We start from the raw sequence: 20990 nt of genomic DNA, 5'->3' as shown, positions 1-20990 counted from the left end.
AGTAGGCAGAAGTTAAGGTAAAAAGAATCAATGTAACAGGATCCCTGCCCACATGAACCTTATGCTCTAGTGATCTCTATACAGTAAATATTCTATTAGGACTAGCAAAAATCTAGAAGGGGGGAAGTCCACCTTTTTTACTTAGAATGAGATTTGTTCATTCAACACAATTTTATTGAGTCTTGTTCTAGACTCATTTTTCAATTTTGCTCATGTCAGAGGTAGACTAGGGGAGCTCTGAAGTCTCTTCCTGGCTTAAATCTATTATTCTACAATCTTATTAGCCCTAGAGGAAATACAGTGATAAAAAGAGAAGGCTCAGGCCTACCCTCATGGAATTTATAGCCTAGACAATCACAGAATTCTAGAATGTTAGACCTTTGAGATAAAACTAATCCAAGACCCTTATTTAAGAGAGTAAAAAACTAAGACCTGGATGGGGAAGGTGATTTATCCATTGACATATACACATAGACCCTCTATGTTGGAAAGTCGAAAGGTATATTTATAGCCTGCCATTTATGAATACTCTAACCAGGCTCCAGAGTGTGGCTGCACAGAGGTACAAAAATACTCTCAGTTGGAGGGGCAGTATCATGACTTGGGGGCGGAGGGAGCAGAATTCTGTGGGGCTTTGCCTTGAATGGAGTCAGAGGCAGGTGTAAGTGGTAGTGGCCTACTTGAGATGGAGAAAGGAATTGTGGGAGGGAAGAGTAGTAATATTGCTTTCATTCATTATGCAGATGCAAAAGGACTTACTATAGCATGGAAGAGAGTCTGGTCATTGGTCTTTCTTCCTTAGATGAATATATAATCCAGAATTTTAAATTCTTTAAGGTTATTTATTGTTTTAAGCAGTAATTTAGAAAGCCTATTCCTATTGTCTGACCGATTTTTAATTACTTTTAAGTCATATATGTTAGTAATTGAATATAGAGAAATTGCAATAGAGGAAGCAAATGAGTAGCTTGAAATACAATGAACTAAACTAGGACAGAAATCTAAACTTTCTTCAAATGTTAGGGTTTTTACCTAACTGAGGGACCTAACAAGGCAGAGAGCCACAAAGCTTTTGTTTGACATTTTTTAAAAACACCCTAAAAAGCAAAATTAAATTGTATCCAGATATCTTCCCCCTTTGTACTAGATTGAATGAGTGCCATGCTTACATGTCTGTCTGTCTGCCTCTCTAAAAAGGTATCTATACATCTATCCTGACATCTATATTGCTGTTGTTCAATTGTTTTTCAGTTGTGTCCAACTTTTTGTGATCCCATCTGGAATTTTCTTGGCAAAGATACTAGAGGGTATCTTTCTCCATTTCTTTCTCCAGGTTATTTTACGGATGAGGAAAGTGAGGCAAAAAGGCTTAAGTGATTTGCCCAGGGTCAGTCAGTCACACAGCTAGTAAGTGTCTGAGGACAGATTTGAACTCACAAAAATGAATCCAGCCTCCAGGCCCACCACTCTGTCCACTGCACTACCTAGTTGTCCTTACATCTATGTAGCTATCTAGAATTATTCTCTTGGACAAGCCTGGGTTCCTCAGGTTATGTTTCCTCACTCATTCTTCCCCCGTCTTATTCTACTCATTCCTGGGGTGGAATTGAGAGTAGTAACTAGAGAGTAGGAATCCCGGGGTCAGAGCAGAAATATGTGGCCAAATCTGGCTAGTTGTTATCCAGTTGTTTTTCATTCATGTCTGACTCTTTGTGACCCCATTTGGGGGTTTCTTGGCAAAGATACTGCTGGGTTTATCATTTTCTTCTCCAGCCCATTTTATAGATGAGGAAAATGAAGCAAACAGTTAAGTGACTTGCCCACCTAGTGTCTGAGGTCAGATTTGAACACACAAAGATGAGTCTTTCTGACTCCAGGTCCAACACTAGGACCAGTGTCCAACAGTGTGCACCTAACTAGCTGCCCCTACATCTGACTAGTAATACCAGCCAAATACTTGTGAGTCAGGATACGAGGAGTAAGTATATATATATTAATGCAAAGCCTGCCAGATACCTTAGAGTTACAATGCAAATATTCCATTTTCTTCTATTTCTAAAGTTATATGACCCTGTCTGATCTTGTTTTTCATTTGTTTCATAAACCACTCACTGGTAAGTTTTCATTTCAATATGCAGTTGTATGTCTCATTGCATCTTCATCCGCCCTCCATGCCTAAAGCAAACTCTCCCTATGTCTCTTAGTGAAATCCTCTTCTTTCGAGGTCTAGCTCAGGTGATATCCTCTTCATGAAAAAAAACCTGGTTCTCTCAGCTAAAAACATACTCTTCTCCCCCAAAAGCCAACGGCATTTTGAATATTCCCTTGCTCTTTTAAGGCTCTATTTTATACCACAAACATTTTCATCTCTGTCATATTTGCCTCTATTATAATGTAAGATCTTTGAGAACAAATTGTATTTTTGAATATGTGTATCCCTAGCATATAGCAAAGGGCCTTTTGTATAGCACTGTACTGCACACTTAGGAATATTTCAATACTATTCGACAGAATAGCAGTTATTCAAATGAGCCTGGGTTCACTTAGAAAGCCTGGTAATCCAGAGTAGCTCCACCTCCAGATACTAGTGGAAAATGTGAATAATAAGACCAGCAAATCTCATGTCAATAAAGATATTTAGTAGACCCATTGTCAATACCAGCTCAGGGGGTACTAGCTGGGGAAGGGAGTAAGGGAGGGAGAAACTTAAAAGGCCTTAGATTTGGAAAGGACCTCAGAGGTCAGTTAGGTTACCCCAACACCTCTCTTATAGAAGAGGAAACTAAAAATCCAAGACATCAAGCAACATGAGCAAGACAACGAGAACCAGACTTAAGTGGCCTCAGCCACATACAAATATCCACTCTTCCCACTGATGCTATGTATGTTTGTGGAGAGCGTGGCCCAGGTTTATGGGGGAGGTATGTGTTGCTACTTTTCTTATGATGCCATTTCAGCAAATATCTTCACTTTGAATTAATTGTGTCCTCTGTCAGATTATTAAAAGGAGCCAAGTAGAAAATCATGAGCCAGAGTTTTAGCAGTGTGGTTACTCACAGTATCTTGGACCTAGGTTCAAATGTTGGTGGCTATTTACTACTTTTATGACCTTGAACGGTCTTAATTTCTTGCTCCTTAACTATAAAATGAGACAGTTAGACCCGGTGACCTCTAGATCTATAATCTTTATGACTAAAGTAACATTGAAAATAAATGCAAATCTGGGATTTAATAGGTCCTCTGACTGGAATGAAACTCTACTCCCTAAAGCTAGACCAACTGAATTTAATTTTTGGACCCCTTTAAGTTACTTGGTAGTGGTGATGGAGGAAAGGGCAAGGTTAGGGGAACTCCATGATTGAGGAGTTAAAGTTAGTGGTATAGTTCATTAAGAGAAATGTCTATGTTAAACCTTAATAAAGATCTGAAGTATAAAAAAGTTGCTTAATAAATGTTTATTGAATTAAATTTTAGAATGTATGAACAAAAACTTTTCAGAAAAAACATTCATTCACTTAGTATTTTTTCCTTACCTATAACCTGTATAGAAAGCAAACAATGACAAATTATCCCAACTCAAGAAGTCTGACTCATTAAGTTAGAGAGAGATTTTCATAGCCCTACAGGGCAAGTGTCTTAAAGTTACAAATACCAGATTTAGATAAGAATTTTATGGAGGGCAATAAGACAGATTTCATGAAAATCCAGATCACTTCCTAATTTAAATAGGAATAAAGAACATACGACTTTGTCTTAACACTAGCAAGTAATGCTACTGTCAAAGACTTTTGTGGAGATAATTTTTTTTTCACCTTCAGGAAAAACTTTCACAATTCTATTTATGAACAGACAGGTATTGGCACTATGAATGTTGCTTTACTTTTTGGGGTAGGAGAAGGTGTTCTAGACCTAGGAGCTTCTATACATAGAAAAATCCCCTTGTTTTTTGCCCATGTCCACACAATCATGTGTCAATGGCAGATTTGACCCAGAAATCCTTAACTTCTCAGTGAAGTCATTCTTTCAGTAACTTCTTTGTGCCTTGGTTTCTTCATCTATAAAGATATTTGTAAATTAAAAGATAAGGGAATAGTCTAAAAAGGATCATTCCCTGGAATGCAGAAGGTTCTTTGAGATGCATTTTAATTAGTCACCTGTTTTCCATCAGTGGGGCCCACTTTGCCCTCAGTATCTCAGTATCTACAAAAACAGTTATTAATAAAGAATCCTTTACAAACAGACCATTTTCCTGAACTTAGTACTATTCTGGGCATACAACAGGTACTCAGTATTATGATGGAAATATTCTTTGCATGTTTCCTTTCTTTTTTGTTTTTTTGACGGGACATTTGATTGTGTCAGAGTAGGGAATTCTAGGTAAGGGAATTCCCATAGTTAAAGCATAACAACAACTAGCTCTATGCAACTTTCATCCTCAGAGAGGTGCCTGGGGGCACTAAAGAGGCTAAGTGATTTGCCTAGGGACCCCATAGCAGGCATTTATGAGAGGTAAAACTTGAAATCAGATCTCCCTGACTCTGAGGCCACTCTTGATATATTATGTACATGTTCCTTTTGAGGGTAGATTTCCAAAATTTTACATCAGACAAAGAGAACTTAGAGAAATACTTCCCCTTTAAAAATGCAAAAAAAAAATCACAGAAGACATAATCATTTAAAATATGTATTGAAATTACAAATTAAACTTTTCAATATGATTCCAAGTACAAAACACAACATTAAAAGGCATTCAAACAGCTCATTTTATACATCACAGTGTTAGTGGCACAAAATGTACTTACATTTCAAATACACAAACCAAACTTTTTTTTTTCCCTTTTTTAAACCATCACTGGTACAATACATAATTTATACAACTGCATGACTCATTCATGCATATCTCTATATAGGGTTAAAATATGTCCACGGTAAATAAGCAAGAAATAAAATGGTTCGGTCATATAGCACATACTTGCACCTAATGTTCCTGGAATCATGGAAGAAGGGGTTTCACAAACCAAAGTCAGAATAAAATCCACGAGGGCTTAAGACACATACAGGGCATGCTCTATTTAAGCACTTTAGCAATTCTTTATTAATGCTGGTCTTCTTGCCTCCCTTGGACATTTCTCATAATGTTTATAGCAAACTCATTGTTTTGTCCATTTTAATAAGGGCCTAGGTTAGTTATAAGAAGTACACAAGCTTTGGTTTTCACACATGCTATATGTATTCTCTTGATATTTTAATTGTCATGTTTTCAGTAAAAAAAAAGAATGAGAAACACACACAAATCCCACCCACAAGTATGTTGCTGTGTGAGACCTTAATTTTTAAATAAACCAAGGGCAGTATTCCTTTTCGATACAGCAAATGATTTCACTATAATACCAGTGAAAAATATTATCTTAGTTCTAGATAATTAGTGCATTGCTAGGCATCACTTTTTTCCCCAGAGTCCTAGGTTTCCAAACAGGAATTTGACCTGCTCTAAAATCAGGTGTTCTGGAAAATGTATTCTTGCCCCCATTCTTTGAGTAGGGAGAAAGATTTTTTAGTTTTGTAACACTGGGGAAGAAAAGGAATGGGGTTGAATGTCCCTCATCAGGCCCTTTAACAGCCTGGTTCTCACTTCAAATATTTCACCCCTCATTTCAGAGGCAAGAGCATCCCTGAGGGCAGCTGCCTTGGACAACAGAAACTGAAGCCAAGTCAGGTGGTAACAGCACCTTCTGGATGAATCCAAGCAGGAGGATCTCTCAAGTATAATAAAACTGTGTGTTAAGGTGTTGAACTTTGGAGAGGACACAGACAAGAATAAAACAGGACAAGCAGGCATCCTGAGCAACAGGATGAGGCAGCTATGATTTGTATGACGGGGGGAACTTCCAAATCCATGAGATCACAGATTCATTTGAGCTAAGGTGGCTTATTGCAGTGATTCAGATATACCAGAAATTATATTATGTACCCCCCAGTCAAGACCAATTCATGAAAGCTGGATTGATGTAACATGGTTAGTGTGTCCCTTCTCGCCCCAGCATTATAAAACAGTCACACTATTATCTTACAACACAAATGATATAATAAAGTTAAAGGATTAAGGGAATGCAAATAAAGAGAACAGTGTGGAATTGACTAACATGGAATTAATGTGCTGTCAGTCTATGCAAGAGGCTACATAGTACTGTAGAGGTGATGTCATAGGAAAGTTGAAGGACCTGAGTTCAAATCCCAATTCTGTCATTTAATGCCAATGTGATTTACACAAGTTACTTCATCATTCTAGATCTATTTCTGCTCTAAAATGAGACTACATGATGTGATGTCTATGGTATCTTCCATTTCTAAATCCATTCTCTTATGAAAGAATATTGGGATTTAAGGAAAGAGACCTGGGCTCAAATCCATGCCCTGACATTGATTGACCTTATGATCATGTGCATAAGGTCTATCTGGGCCTCAGTTTCCTCATATGGGAAGCAGAGATAGTATTATTCATACCATCTAACTGCCAAGGAGTTTTGTGATGGAAACACCATAAACTGAAGCATTACAGTGATCGTTAGTGGTATCAACGAGCAAGGGGACTATTCCCAATGCTTCTGCTGGGTGTCAAGTTCAAAAATCTTGTCATGGGTTTCATCTCCAGTTTTATGTACATTATGGTTTCAGAGCTACAAATACAGTTAACAACATGTAGTGGGCACATGCAGAGAGTGGGAGGGCTAGCCTGTGTAACTTTCCTTCTCCACTGTTACTTTTGATGCCATAAGAAAGCTAGAAAGACCCTGGTAAAACTGGGCAGATCATGCCCTGTGGAGCTTATGCAAGTCAGACAGGCTAGGAAGGCATCTACGAAAGCATCAATGAAAAGAATGCCCTTATTGATGAGATCACTGGGGTGCTGCAGGAAGGAACAATGTTCTGACCCAGTGTGATATGCCAATGAGTGAAGAGCAGTAACACTAAGAGCTAAGTCTGATACACAGCTTGAAGGTTTGCAAAGCACTTTACATCCATTATCCAATTTGAGCCTCTCAGCAATCTTGTGAGGTAGATACTAGAGGTATTATTATTATTCCCATTTTTACAGAAGAGGAAATTGAATCTCAGAGAGAGAAAGTAACTTGCCCATAGCCACATAGCTAGAATGTTTTGAGGGAGGGATTTGAACCCATAACTCCTTGACTCTGTCTAGTACTCGCTACATTATACCAAGACATCTCTTCATTAGAAACACATAGAAGGAACTTTCTTTCCCACTAAAGACAAAAGTGGTTCAATTAAAACTGGGGAGTGAAGTCAGATGTGACATGATGCCACAGATGTGTCAGCATAAATGGTTATGTGAAAGTAAGGCAGTTGACATTTGTCTTAGAAATCAAACCCAGACCTTAAGATATGCTCATGGCACAGCATAAGACTCACCAGTCACTGAAGCAATTACCCACTTTCCTGGCTGCCAACAATGAAATTTATCCCAGAAATATTCCCTTTTATACTTAAGTCCCTGTGGCTGGTGTCTGGAATGTCCTGTTCCACAGGTAGGTGACTATTGGTGGGTCACTTCATAACCTTAAGCCTCAGATTTTTCATCAGAAAAATGGTGGTAACAATGTTTATGTTAATGGATGTTGTGATGAAAATTATTTGGAAATTTCAAGGTATTATAGAAAAAAATAAGTTACCACCATCAACTAAGTGCCCACTGAAAATCAGAGTCCAAGGTACAACTCTTAAGTTTGGGTATAAATGGACATCTTAGCCCAGGTGGAACTGATTCCATGCCTCAACCAATGGGTTTATACTTGATAGAGAAACCTGATCTTTTAGTAATTGATGCAGTTTGAGCCTCTGGCAACCTTTCCAAAATGGTAAAGTGGAAAGAGCCCTAGACTGAAGTCAGAAGGCCTTACTTCAAGTTCAAATTTTACTACGAGTTAATGGTGTAGACTTGGGCAAATTGTTTAATTTCTCTGGGCTTCAGTTTCCTCATTTTCAAAATGAGGCTAATAAAACACAACTTACCTCGGAGAGTTGTTGTAATAATCAAAGGATACAATCCATCTGAGGCTTCATTTATTTGTAGCTATAAATTATGAAAATGTTATGATGCAAATTATGCTATGTTATGTGAAATCCTTTAGTATAAGGAAGAATTTTCTTACAGTGGAATTGTTCCATCAATAAGAATGGGTTATTTTGTTGAGATAGTAGGTTCCTTGCCATTGGAAGTGTGCAAGCAAAGATTGAACAGCCAGTCATCAGGAATGCAGGAGAGGAGACTCTTCGACTGGATGGGGATTAAATAAGATGACCTGAAAGGTCACTGCCATGTCTCTGATTCTAAGATCCTAAAATTCCTAAGTGCTAAAACCCAAACTCAATAAACCAAGATCAGGGTACACTATGCCAACACTTGGAGGGTTGGAAGCATATTAATGACTGCGATTATTGACATGAGCAGTGGCTCTCGTTAGCAACAAGGAGAAGGGCACAGCCCTTGTGATCAGTCCAATTGTGATGGAAAACTGGCCATTGGCCATGCACTGTGGTAGCTTGCTGATGATTTTTTCTAGACTAATTCCTGGAGTCTCTGTTGAGGCCCCCAGAATTCATGTCATTTGTCACTTCTTATATAATGCTCTGCAAGGTGATATAGAATTTCAATCCTCTCCTTCCATTTAGCAAAGAATTCTACCCAGGCGCCTCCTTGACAATTATGCCCAATATATCCACAGTTTGGGTCTCAGTCTTGAGTGGGTTTATCTCAAGGGCTCTGTTATTTAGTCAATGGTAAATTTTAAAATAATTAGTTGGAGGGGAAGTAAAAATCACTGTAAATTGGATATCAAGTAGCTCTCAAAATAGATTTAGCTCCCTTAGTAAACTTGACATCAGAGTGAAAGGGAAACAATTTATTTCATAATTCCCTATGAATAAAGTGTGGCAGGAAACAGAATAGTGCCCTGTTTTCAACTTGGGTACAAGTTCTATCCTCAGAAAGGTAAGTTGAGAAGGGAGATAAGTATAAGAAAAGCTGATGGAAATAACTGGGAAAGTTGCACAGTGTGGTAGAAACCACTCTGGTCTTAGGGACATAGGACTTGGGTTGCAACCCTGGCTTTGTTTCTTACTGCTCAACTGACTTTGTTCAAGTCACAACCCTTCTCTTTGCCCCACTCCTCTCCTGAAGAATGAAGGGATTCATTTAAATTGATCTAAAAATCCCTTGCCAGCTCTGATCCTAAGCAGGGATTTTTCTGCTTAAATCTATCCAAAGGCTGTTTCTGGTCCATTGAGTTCTATAGAAGAAGAAAAATATCTCTTATAAAAGCCAGGGATTGATTTTTTACATGGACAGTAGATCATGCAAGCAACAAGGAATGTAGCATGGTATTGAGAACCAGCCTAATGGTAATAGGACCCATCATATTTCTGTGACACAAGCAAAGTTGTCAGTCTTGCCTTCATACCACATTTGTAGCTATTAGCCTATTTCATCACAAACCACTTTGAAAGTGCACAGTTTCTATTCTTTTCCAAGCTCATCTCTGCAGAGGAATTTGCACTCTATGGTTGAATTGTGTGCTATCGGCCTCCAGGTAGCTTCTGAATCTTGGAAACCATCACAAAGCACCACAGTTGACAAAATAACCAAACTCCAAATGAGAGTGAATTGAATGACTGTTTGGGGGAAGGGGGCGGGGAATGTTGGTCATAGTAGGACTACTAACAGCACTGGGACAAGAAAATAATTCTTAAAATAGCCAAATAACTTGGAAAGTGAAATACAAACTCCAGGAACTCCTCTAGTCTTACAAAGATGGGAATTTTCTTGCTTTCTAAAGGAGAAATCCCTGCTGGGCTATGAGTGAGTCTGCAGGTAGCTAATGAGACAGTTCTTTCTCCTTGTTTAATTAGACAGAAGCAAGGTGCTTCAGGTTTCCTAAACCCTAGTGATTCTGAACTATTTACACATTTGGTTTAGAGACATAAAAAGAATCCTGATACCTGGATAAGGAATTATGAGCCCTAAGTGTGGAGTGCATCCTTAAACAGTCAAACAAATTCAGAAAGACCAACAGGGATGCTCTTTCAAACATGGCAGTAATTTTTACGAAGAACTTCTATGGGGTAGGTTTATGTCTCTCCCCACTCCAACTAACAGCTTTTCAAAAGATGTCAGAAGAAGACAAAGCACATGAGACTTTCTAAATGTTCAAAATGCAGCAAAGCTGGACGAGTCTTGAGGCAGCAATTCTCCTCTCCTCCCACATGATCCTCTTTCCCCCCTCCACCTTCAAAAGGGCCTGGAATGGTTTCTAGGCAGCCAGTGATTTCTACTATCCTGATTAAAAGAAAAAAATCCCTCCCACTGAAAAGGATTTGCGATTCCAACTATAAAATGAAGTATAATCAACAGGGATCTTCTCTAAAATCTGCTCAAAATGATCCTGTTTGAAGTGGCAGGTGATTCTCAAATCCTTTCTCCAAAGAGGAAGATCCCATCTTGATGCCAATTGGTATAAAGGGTTGTGATTGAATGTCTCTTAGGCTATGGATCTGCCATGTTTGGCTTCCCTCCCCAAAGTCTCTGGCCATACAAAGTTATCACGTATATTACCGGCTGCATCTCCCTTTGAAAATCTGCTGATATGTTTCTCCTCTGTACAACAGGCACTCCATGCCTGACTCATCTTCCATATTCCTTCTGGACCTCTGCAAGTAGGCCTTTGCTACTGGCTTGACATCAGTCCCCAGAATCATGGCACCATGTGTTGCTGGGAAGCAGGATGGGGCACGTGAGGCTGTAACAATGGGGAGTGCAAGGGCTAGGGAGGGAGTGGGAGGAGGGGAGAACCATGTTTCCCCAAAGGCAGGAGTCCAGTCTTCCCTGGGTTTAGGTCGGTAGGGGATCATCATCACCTTTATGACACTTGCATTTGCAGCAGAGGACAAAGGGTGTTGCCAGTAACAGGAAAGGAGAGGCCACTAACAGCAAAAGGCCAAAGCCAGCGAAAATGCCCACCACCTGGAATGACGGGAAAAAACAAAAGGAAGAAAATGGGATCCATGAGTTTGTTTGTAAAGTAGCTCCCATACAGGCCTAAATCACCCTTAATTACATAGCTGTCTTTGGTCTGTTAAGATTTTCACTCCAAAATATATATGGATAAAAAAAATAGTTGTAGTAGTAGTAATAGCAACTAACATTTATATAATGCCTACTATGTGTCAAAGTACTACGCTTAGAGATTCACAAATATTACCTCATTTGATTCTCACAACAACCTTGGGAGATAAGTGCAATTATTAAATCCATTTTAGAGATGGCGATGCCAACTATATGGTAAAGAGGCAAAGAGAGGTTAAGTAACTTGCCTAGGATCACAAAGCTTGTAAGTGTCTGAAGCAAATCATTGAGCCTTTCTGAGCCTTAGTTTCTTTATCTATAAAATAACTTGCTCTGTTTCATAGCTTCTGTCGTGAATCAAATGAGGAGATATGTGAAGTCCTTTGTAAAACATGAAGTACTAATTCATGTGAAGTTTTTTCATTGTCATGAGGGTTTCAGAAACCTCATCGTATTAAAAAAATAAACATTAATAAAAAAAAAACTTCTTAGATACAGAATTAGAAGTTCAGGGTTTGTTTGATTTGTCACTCTCCCGCTTCATAGCTGGGTGACCTTCAGTTGATCAGTTAACTTTTTCTGAACCCATATCTTCTTTACAATGGGGTATAATTTATCTGTCTCCTAAGGTTGTGAGAGAAATTTAAGGTGCCATATTATTATTATTGGTTGTTAATCTCAATAACTTCCTGGTGATGGCATATGACTATGGATCTTAAAGCAGGAATCTTTCAGAAGAATCAGAACTATAGGGGTCCCAGAGTACATTAAAAAGGTACATGATGAGAGTAAGCAAGCTGTATATTATTGCCAATTACTCGCATTTGGAAAAGCAGGGTCCTATGATTCAAGTTAATGTACTTTGGGGAAAGGAGGTGAGGCCATGGCATACCAAGAAGGAAGAAAGAAGAAGCCTAAGAGATGCTCTGAAGCCCAGGGAATATTAAAGGGCTGCAAGAAGGCTTCCAATAGCGATAAAAATAATGATAATGGCAACAATAGAAAGCATTTACATAGTGCTTTAAGGTTTACAAAGTGCTTAAAAGCATATCACCATATGTAATATTTAAGATAAGACTCTGAGGTTAAGTGTTATTATCCCACTTTGGAGATGAGGAAAATCTGAGGCCGGGAGAAGTGAGTTATGAGTTTGAAATCACATAATGAGGAAGCGTGTGAGGCAGAATGTGAACTAAGGTCTTCCTGACTGCTTATTAACAAAGACCAATCAATCCAGAAAGCCCCAAGGTATGTGTCTGAATCTGATCCAACTCCAGTAGACTTAGAGTAAACTGACTTAACTGAATGGGTGTTCTTAATCTCAACTTGTTTTCTGAGAACTTATATGTCTTGTCAAAGTTTCAAGATGCAAGAAAGCTTTAATTAATGGTAATATGCAATGCCCTACCTCCTTTAAAGTCCTCCTCAGAGAAGTACTCAAGTAGCAGGTTTTACTAAGCTGGAAAGGTTTTGGGGATGACCTTAGCAAATAGGTTTTGAGTATCACCTGAGAGCTATTCTCAGTCTGGGTGGGGAGGAAGAAGTTTCTCACCAGGGCGGTTACAAGGGAATCAATTCTTTTCTGATGACAGCAGCTCTCTTTGCAGCCCCCAGATTCAGAGACTGTTAAGAGTTGGAAAGGCCCTTAAAGACAATCTAGTTCAGGGGTGGGAAACCTGGGGCCACATGTGGCCTCGAGGTTGCAGGTTACCCACCCCCAATTCTAGTTCAACTCCTCATTTTACGGATGGAGAGACTGAGAGTCCGAGAGGGGAAATAACTGGAGCTGACACATGTCCAATTACTGGCAGAATTGGAACATGGATCCCTGGTATCCTGACTCATAGCCCAGAGTTAGTACCTCTGTACTCTCAGATTATTTTACTGTGTAATGGAGGCCTTGCAATCTGTGATGGCAGAGGGAATATCAATGAAATTGAAGAAATATTATCTTCCATAGTGCCCGGCAGAAAAAGGGCTGAGCATATAGCAAGAGGCCATTTGATGCTTGTGGATTTGTGAGTATATGGTCTTAGAGCTCTGTAAAAAGGAGAGAGAGCACCACCTGCTGTCCGAAGCACTAGAATGAACCATCTCAGGCTTGTGCAAAAAAAAAAAAAAGAATTTGGATTGCTGCTTCCTTCTCTCTGCAGAAACACTTACTGTCTCCTCCTCTGCCCCCCCAAGTCACCTCCTCTGCTCCCTCCCACAGGTGAGCATGCATGCAAATGAATCTGTCAAATCTGATTTAGGTGAATAAAAGTTTATGCATTGCCCATGAGAATTCTCACCCTGCTTCCAGTTGTCTGATTCTATTATTCTATTCTGACTTTAAGCTCTGTGGCACCCAAGTATGTTCTTATTTCAGTTTATTAAAGTATTTGAAAAACTGTGATGTGGAGGATAGATCAAACTTGTTCTCCTTGGTAGCACTGGGCTTTCTAGGAGCAGTGGGTACAAGTTTCAAAGATTTGGATTTCAGGTTGATGTAAGGAAACGTTTCCTGAAAATGAAAGCTATCCAGAGATGAAACGGATGTTTAAGGTGTTCATAAAGAGGCTGTATGGCCTTTTGTCAGAGATTTTGTAGAGGAGTTCAATGTATAAGGAGAGGGTTGGACAAAGTGACTTTCAAATGTCCCTTCTGAATATAAATTTACACAAAAAGCAAATATAGTGTATTCCTCACTTTTCTGAAAAACATAAATATTAGAAAATAAAAGGGGATGATAAAGAGATGCTTTAAAATCTATACCTTAATATAATCTATTAACATATATTCCTAACTAAGGTGGTTATCTGGTTTCCCAGCCCACAGCAGAGGAGAAGGATAGTAAAGGGTAAGGAATGATGCTAGCGAATGGTACACTGACAGCATTAAAAGATGATGTTCGCCTAACAGTGAAGGAAGAGAAGGAATCTACAAAAATGTTTAAGAACCCCTCATCTATAACCCACTCATTTTATAAATGAAAAAAAAAATAAGAGTCAGAGAGGTTAAGCTCTTTTCTTGGGACATAAGAAATAAGTAACAAGAGTTGGGATTTCAACTCAGGTATTATCTTGAAATCCTTTGTTTCTTTAAAAAAAAAAACAACTAACATTTATATACATGTTAGGTTCTATTATTATCCCTACTTTCAAGGAAATTGAGGCAAACAGAGACTAAGTGACTTGTTCAGGGTCACACAGCTAGTATGAGTCCAAGGTCACATTTGAACTCTGGTTTTCCTGACTGCAGACCCAGCACTTTATACATTATACCACCTAGCTATCTTTAAGGAAAGGTAAAGTTGTATTTAGTAACCTCAGCTTCCTAAAACAAGACTATGGTCCATTTTAGAAAGACCTCTATCAAGTAGATGTATTTTTAAAATGCTTTCTATATTTAAAGTGGTTAGCATCTGGAAAATTCAGTTTGTGGAATACTTCCAGTGCTGAAAATGTAGGATAAATTAGGTGTTACTGCATATACTGTAGATTCTCTTCTGTCTAATCTCACATAAGCATGTTCTTGCTTGAAAGCAAATGGATGGATTATGTGGTACCTCTAGGTCACATGGCACAACCTGAAGCCTACAGGCCGTAAGTGGCCCATGGGCATGCCAAAGGATTTTGATTACCATTAATGAATAACATTTGATTACCATTACTGAGTAAATAGATTCATAGTCTCAAGATCAGGAATCAAATCTGAAGTTGATAAGTAAAAAAGCAACAAAGGATATATAATTTTTGGGGGGGGGCAATTGGGGTTAAGTGACTTGCCCAAGGTCACACGGCTAGTTTTTGTGTGTGTGGGTGTGTGTGTCTGAGGCCAGATTTGAACTCATGTTCTCCTGACTCCAGGGCCAGTGCTCTATTCACTGTGCCACCTAGCCACCCCAACAAAAGATATTTTAAGGATACAAAAAAAGCAGTTTGGGGGAGAAGTAAAGGCAAAGTCTCAACTGAGTGAGATCTTAACTCGCCATTAGCTTTCAATAAAGCTTGTTCAATGAAATCAGTCAGTTATTTCACAGAAAATCAGTTTGAACTTGGAAGTTAGCTTTGGCATTATCTAGTCCAACTCCCTTATTTTACAGATGGGGAAATGAAGGCTCTGAAGGAAGTAATGCCTAGATTCAATGTCACACGTAAGGTTCATAGTGGGGGGGAGGGGGGTGAAATTAAGATCATCTACTCAACACTCATTTTGCAAATGGGGAAGCTAGGGCCCAAAAGAAGTTTTGACTTATCCATTGTCACACAGGCAGGATCAGAGGCAGGATTAGAACCCAAATCGTCTGTCTACAAAACCAATGTTCTTTCCCTTGCTGGGAGTTTATTCTGAAAGCAAAGACAGATGAGGAAACATGCTGTAGTGGATAGAGCTTTGACCTGAAAAATCTGTTGGATTGAACCTTTGGAGGACAGAAACATGTGGGGAAGGGAAAGTGCATATTTTCAATTGGCTTGCTGCCCAACAATGCTAATCCTATGTATTTTACTCCCTCAGTGGATGCTGTTTTTTATTTGAAGGTGTGCTGTTCTTCTTGGATTGGGTGTGAGAATTAGGCCAGCCTAAAGGTGACAAGAAAGTCCCCTGTTTAAAAAAAAAATTCTGCCATGAGAACATTCTAACATCAGGAGAGTTAAGTGGGCCCACCTTGAAATCATCACGTAATTGAAATCAACTTCTATAAACTGGGGGCTTATAAGAGGGGATACAGAGGGCAAAGGGAGGAGGAAAAACTAGGTCAAGCTGTTATTTTCACTTGACACATCTCGCTCTTTATTAGAGCTATTCATAGGTATTTCCTGCCTGAGGGATCTCTTTATCACCCAAAAATGCTTAGGGCCTCCTCAGTTCTCCAAGAGCCCAGCATTATAAGACATTACCTTCCCTAGGGAAACAGCCAATTCACTCTTCCCTGGATGGTTATTTATTCACAAATTAAATATAAACTATCTTCCTATAGGGACAGTTCCTTCTGTTTCAGCATGGTTAGCATCTTGCTGTTTCTCAATTTTCCTTTCTTGTCTGTTTTATTGGCAGGTGAGTTTCTTGGCAAGTCTGATTTAGATCCTCACCTGTGTTCTCAAGGACCTGTAATATAAGGGACTATGAGAGTTGGTATTGAGTAAACTGAGGTGGATTTTTGGTGAGTCTATATTTTAGATGAAAGATAGTGAAAATTACATTGAGCTGGGAGTCAGGAAACCTGAGATCTAGACTTGACTCTGCCACAACCAACTTAGGCAAGCCACCTTTTAGAAGCACAGAGTAATTGACACAAGCACAAAATCATAGAGCTCTATGGTTAGAAAGGCCATGATGCTTACCGCCTGTGTGACCCTGGAAAAGTCACTTCACCTCCCTAACTCTCAGTTTCCTCATCTGTAGAAGGAGTTGAATTAGATGACCAGTAAAGCTCCATTCAGTTTTAGATCTGTGATCCTATTATAATCTAATCCTCTGTAGTACATGAGGCTCAAGATTGTCCAAGGTCCTACTGTTAGGGCCTTCCTGTCCAAGTTTAGGAGGTCTGCTTGTTATATGCCTTGTATATACCAATATGTGTACATATTGCCTCTTCCAGTAGAATATAACCTCTTTGAGTACCAGAACTATTTTGCTTAAGTCTTTGTATCCCTAGAACTTAGTACAGTGCCTCACACATAAGAGGGTTGAATAAATGTTTGTTGATTGATTGTTTAATAAGACATAGAGCTGGGGTTAGAACCTATGTCTTCCAATGCTAATAAGTCCTTTGCTTTTTCCTGTAGAGCTTTATTTTCCTTATTTATAAAAATAAGAATAATGATATATACCTTGAGTTCTCACATTTGTAAAACTGGAATAATATCTGCTCTGTTTGCTTCATAGGAGAACAAATTAGGACATATGTATATGAAAGCACCTTGGAAATGATAAAGATATAAAGACATAAAGTATCTTACACCTCATCATTTTAACTGTGTTTATGTGGGAGTAGTGTAGTGACAGGAGCTCTTGACTAAAAGTCAAGAGAACTGGGGTCTAGTCCCAACTCTGTCCTTTCACTTCTCTGGTCCTTAATTTTCTCCTCTAGAAAAGGAAAAAGGGAAGCCAAATGTTCTATAAGGTTCCTTCCAGCTCGGAAATTCTGTGACTGATAATCTAATGTCACACAGTGGCAAATAGAGGACCATGGCCCTCTAAATGTAATACAGAATAATAGCTAGGAAATCCCTCTTTTCAATGCCCAAATGGAAACGAAAGTCCACGGACATGATTCTGAAGACCCAGCAAGTGTGTTGGATTATCTTTGTTTTAGAAATCTGCCCTGGAATCCATCTAGTCCTCACAGAACTGATTCTCTATTTAGCTTGGGGGGGGGGGGCTGCTTTCTGGCATTTTAAATTTTTTTTTATTAAGGGAAACTAACAAATATAATGAATGAAAAATAATTTATTAAGCACTTACTCAAATGCTTAAAAACACTGCTAAAAAAAACTGCTAAAATGACAAAAGGTAGACAGTTCCTTCCTTTAGGTTTACATGCCATTAGGGCCAGGGTTCTTATCCTGGGCATCTACTGAAAGGGTCTCTAACTAGATTTCAATGAGTTTGTGATTTTTAAAATATTTTGTTAACTAAATTTCAAAGCAAATGGTTTCCTTTGTACTCTCATGTGTTTTTTTCTAGGCATTTAAAAACACTATTCTGAGAAGCGGTCCATTGGGCTTCATCAGACTGCGAACAGGGTCCATGACACAAAAAAGGTAAAGAGCCCCTCTAACAGAGAGAAGTGATGCATACATGCATCAATAAATGGGAGTGGTGGCCTGGGAGGGGCCTTTTAGCCTATGAATTCACAAGGAAGGAGAGTGGCACAACAGAGCAGTCAATTGACTTACCTCTTCCAGAAGCAATGTTCTTATTGGTTTAATTGCAGGTTTCAGAGCAAAAATCAAAAGAAATTGCTGTGTATGGGGGCTGAGGTGGGAAGGGTAGTGGTAGTAGTATATACATGCATATACAGGGTGCCAGGCTCAAAAAAAGGCCAGATTGAAAAAGCATAGTTGGGCCTGGAGCTGACTTAGTTAAAAATGAATTTCATGTATTGGTTCACCAATTTCACCAATAATTTGTTTTACCAATCACGAACAGCCCAGTCAGCCACTATCAAATCCTGGCCACATAATCACCAATGGAGTCACTGTGAGAATTTTTAAAAATTTAGTTATCACCTGCATTTCTGAAGAGCACAACCCCTCCATACCTTAGCAGGTAATTTGATAGCTTGCTATTGATTTAAAAGAAAAAAAAAGCATCACCTGATAACCATTCATCCAGCACTGAGAGTCTTAGAACTTAGTCTGACTAATACTCAGAAGACTCCATCTCTGCCACTGACAGTGCCAAAACTTACAGAAGGTGGGGAGATACAGCCTTTGAAAGTCACTAAGAAGCATCAAAAAGCTACTGGTAGAAGCCATTATAAAGATGTGAGTTATCATCATCCAAGGTGAAAATCAAATGAGATGTCTGTGCCCAGCACACAGTAGGCACTTAATAAATGCCTGTTCCATGCCCCACCCCATATTAAAGGTGAAAATGGCTTTTTATTACAGAATCAAAGAAGAGAGATCAAAGACATAAGAGGATGAAGTATCGAATATAATTAGCCAATGACATTCTGAAGATCCACATACCATGACCTACTGAATAGAACCAAGAGCCTGAAGTCAAGAAGATCTGGGTTCAATTTCTGCTTTTAACCCTACCCGTGGCAAATTACTCAAATCTCTGCATGCCTCAGGTAGCTTTCCTAGGACTTGTCACAGATAAGTATTAGATAAGGTTGAAATCTGCATTGGTAGAAAAATGCATTCAATACTTTCTAAATCAATAGATCCTTCCCATTTTGCAAAACAAGTTAATAATATATTGACCTCTTGGAATGGGAATTTTTCAGTGTTTCCAGATTATGTATTGGTTTCTTATCACTATTTGCAGAAATCACTATTTCACCAGGGGGCGCTGTAACACTAAAGAAAGATATCCAAGTCTGAACAAATACCCTGAATATGGAGACCTGAAATTTGGTTTTCCTCTAACTGGAGGAACGAACATTTATTTGGGAAGGAATGATGTAAAGACTATTTGATATATGGGTGAAAGCTAAAAAAGGAAGCAATGAATGCCCATAGTGATATATCTAAATCCCTCTATATACATACATATATACACATATGCACACATGTGTATATATGTTCATTGTGTATACATATGTACACAAGACTTCAGCTGTGTGTGTGTGTGTGTGTGTGTGTGTGTGTGTGTATTTTCCTCCCCTTTACTCTTAGGCTTTTTCCCAAATAGCTCACAGGAATCTTTGAGATTCTTAAAATGCCACAACTTGTTTTTCTTTTTTTTAGAACTGCATAAGAAAATGTTCTAAGAAGGAACTTCTTAGCAGGGCCTCCTTTAGGTTTATACTTTATTCTGAAGGTATTTTTAATATTCTGAAAAGAAAATTAATTTTCTCTCACATATAACTAGCTATTTCCTATAACAAATTTCAGAGGGCACAACTTTTCACAAGTTGTACAAGTAAAAGATTACTATTGCAGAAAAAGGTCTTGAAGGTCATTTGGTCTAAATCATGAATTTTACATATGAAGAGACTGAATCTTCCCCCCATCCAGTCTTATCATCATTTCCATCCATATTTATACCTAGTGCTATCATAGTTGCAAACCACCAGTCCACTCCTTTCCCATCAGACCTTCTTCCTTTGACCTGTGAAATGCAGTGGAAAGAACCCTTGATTTTATTTTAGAATACCTGGATCCAAATTCCACTTCTGCTACTTAATATTTAAGTAGACAGATATTGGACAAACCATTTTTTGTCTTCGAATTTTAGATTCTTCCTCAATGACTGGGGCTGGAAGATTAAATCACTTTACCTCAGAATTCCCTTCTGCTTCTAAACAGCTCACCTTATACCTATAAAGTTGGTAGTGAGGGCATCCACTTCAATTAACAAGTCAAGAAATAGGCACAGGGAGATTAACCCTGGACAGTACTTGTATGACCTTAGAAAACTCACTTTTCCTTTGTGAGACTTAGTTTCCTCATTTGTGATATTAAAGGGTGGGGGCCTCACATGAACTGTCCCTTTAAAGCCCCTTTAAACCTAACGATCTTATGTGGATTTTCTCACTTCTTTTTCAGAGTATTATACCATTTCATTGCTAAGTTGGAAGTATCTTCTGTGGAAATCTCATCACCAGTTAAAGCTTAAGTAATTATAAATTTTAGGTGAATTTTTTAAAAAAATATCATGCAGTATCTTAAGAGGAGTATCTTCACTATAAGGCTAGCTTCGGGCTCCTGAAACCAAACCTACAGACCAATAATTAGGCTCATGAGAATAACTACAACTTCCTATCCAAGGCATCCAACTAGCCACTTCCTATGTCCTCAAGATGTCATTAACAAATAATACACATACCAACACATAGGCAGAAATCACAGTACTTGAGTTTGGGAAACGAAAACCTTGGTGCCCACCTGTGTTCTGTGCCAGATCACAGATGCCCTGGAATGGCCAAGCTTGTTTCGGCAAGGTCCTTTATCATAGTGTATTAAAAGGAAGTCATCCTGTAAAACAAGAGGGAGAAAAAAACAAACAAGAAATCATAAATGGGAAAATTCTATTCATTCCATGAAACCCCTGCTCCAATAACTAAGCTTTTGGGCTATGAATTAATTGATTTGTTGAAGTCCAGTTTAAGTTACCAGAGCAGGGGTTTAATGTGTATGTGCCTATGTGTGTGTGTGTGTGTGTGTGTGTGTGTGTGTGTGTGTGTGTGTGT

The 20990-nt window shown here is 38.7% G+C and overlaps 1 protein-coding gene and 1 long non-coding RNA gene across 10 annotated transcripts in view; one reads left to right on the top strand and one right to left on the bottom strand.

Annotated features, from left to right (window-relative positions):
• Positions 1-20990, top strand: part of LOC138143536 (uncharacterized) — a 43078-nt gene that overhangs the window by 11051 nt on the left and 11037 nt on the right. The window contains exons 2-3 of the long non-coding RNA XR_011163715.1: positions 17810-17886; positions 18739-18926. This is a non-coding gene — a long non-coding RNA (uncharacterized lncRNA). The remainder of the gene's footprint in view (positions 1-17809; positions 17887-18738; positions 18927-20990) is intronic.
• Positions 4671-20990, bottom strand: part of RNF144A (ring finger protein 144A) — a 161557-nt gene continuing 145237 nt past the window's right edge. For all 9 annotated transcript variants that reach the window (XM_069064787.1, XM_069064788.1, XM_069064789.1 and 6 more), the window contains 2 exons: positions 20686-20775; positions 4671-11038 (listed from right to left, as the gene is read on the bottom strand). In XM_069064787.1, the coding sequence (XP_068920888.1) occupies positions 10907-11038; positions 20686-20775 (222 nt within the window). In that variant the 3' untranslated portion in view covers positions 4671-10906. The remainder of the gene's footprint in view (positions 11039-20685; positions 20776-20990) is intronic.

This window comes from Petaurus breviceps, unplaced genomic scaffold, assembly GCF_028583685.1.
Source record: "Petaurus breviceps papuanus isolate PSGF00001 unplaced genomic scaffold, PetGlider_PUasm1.0 90644, whole genome shotgun sequence".
NCBI classification, from domain to species: Eukaryota; Metazoa; Chordata; class Mammalia; order Diprotodontia; family Petauridae; genus Petaurus; species Petaurus breviceps.
Note: the sequence above shows the minus strand (reverse complement) of the source record. Positions and strands in the feature narration are given on the sequence as shown.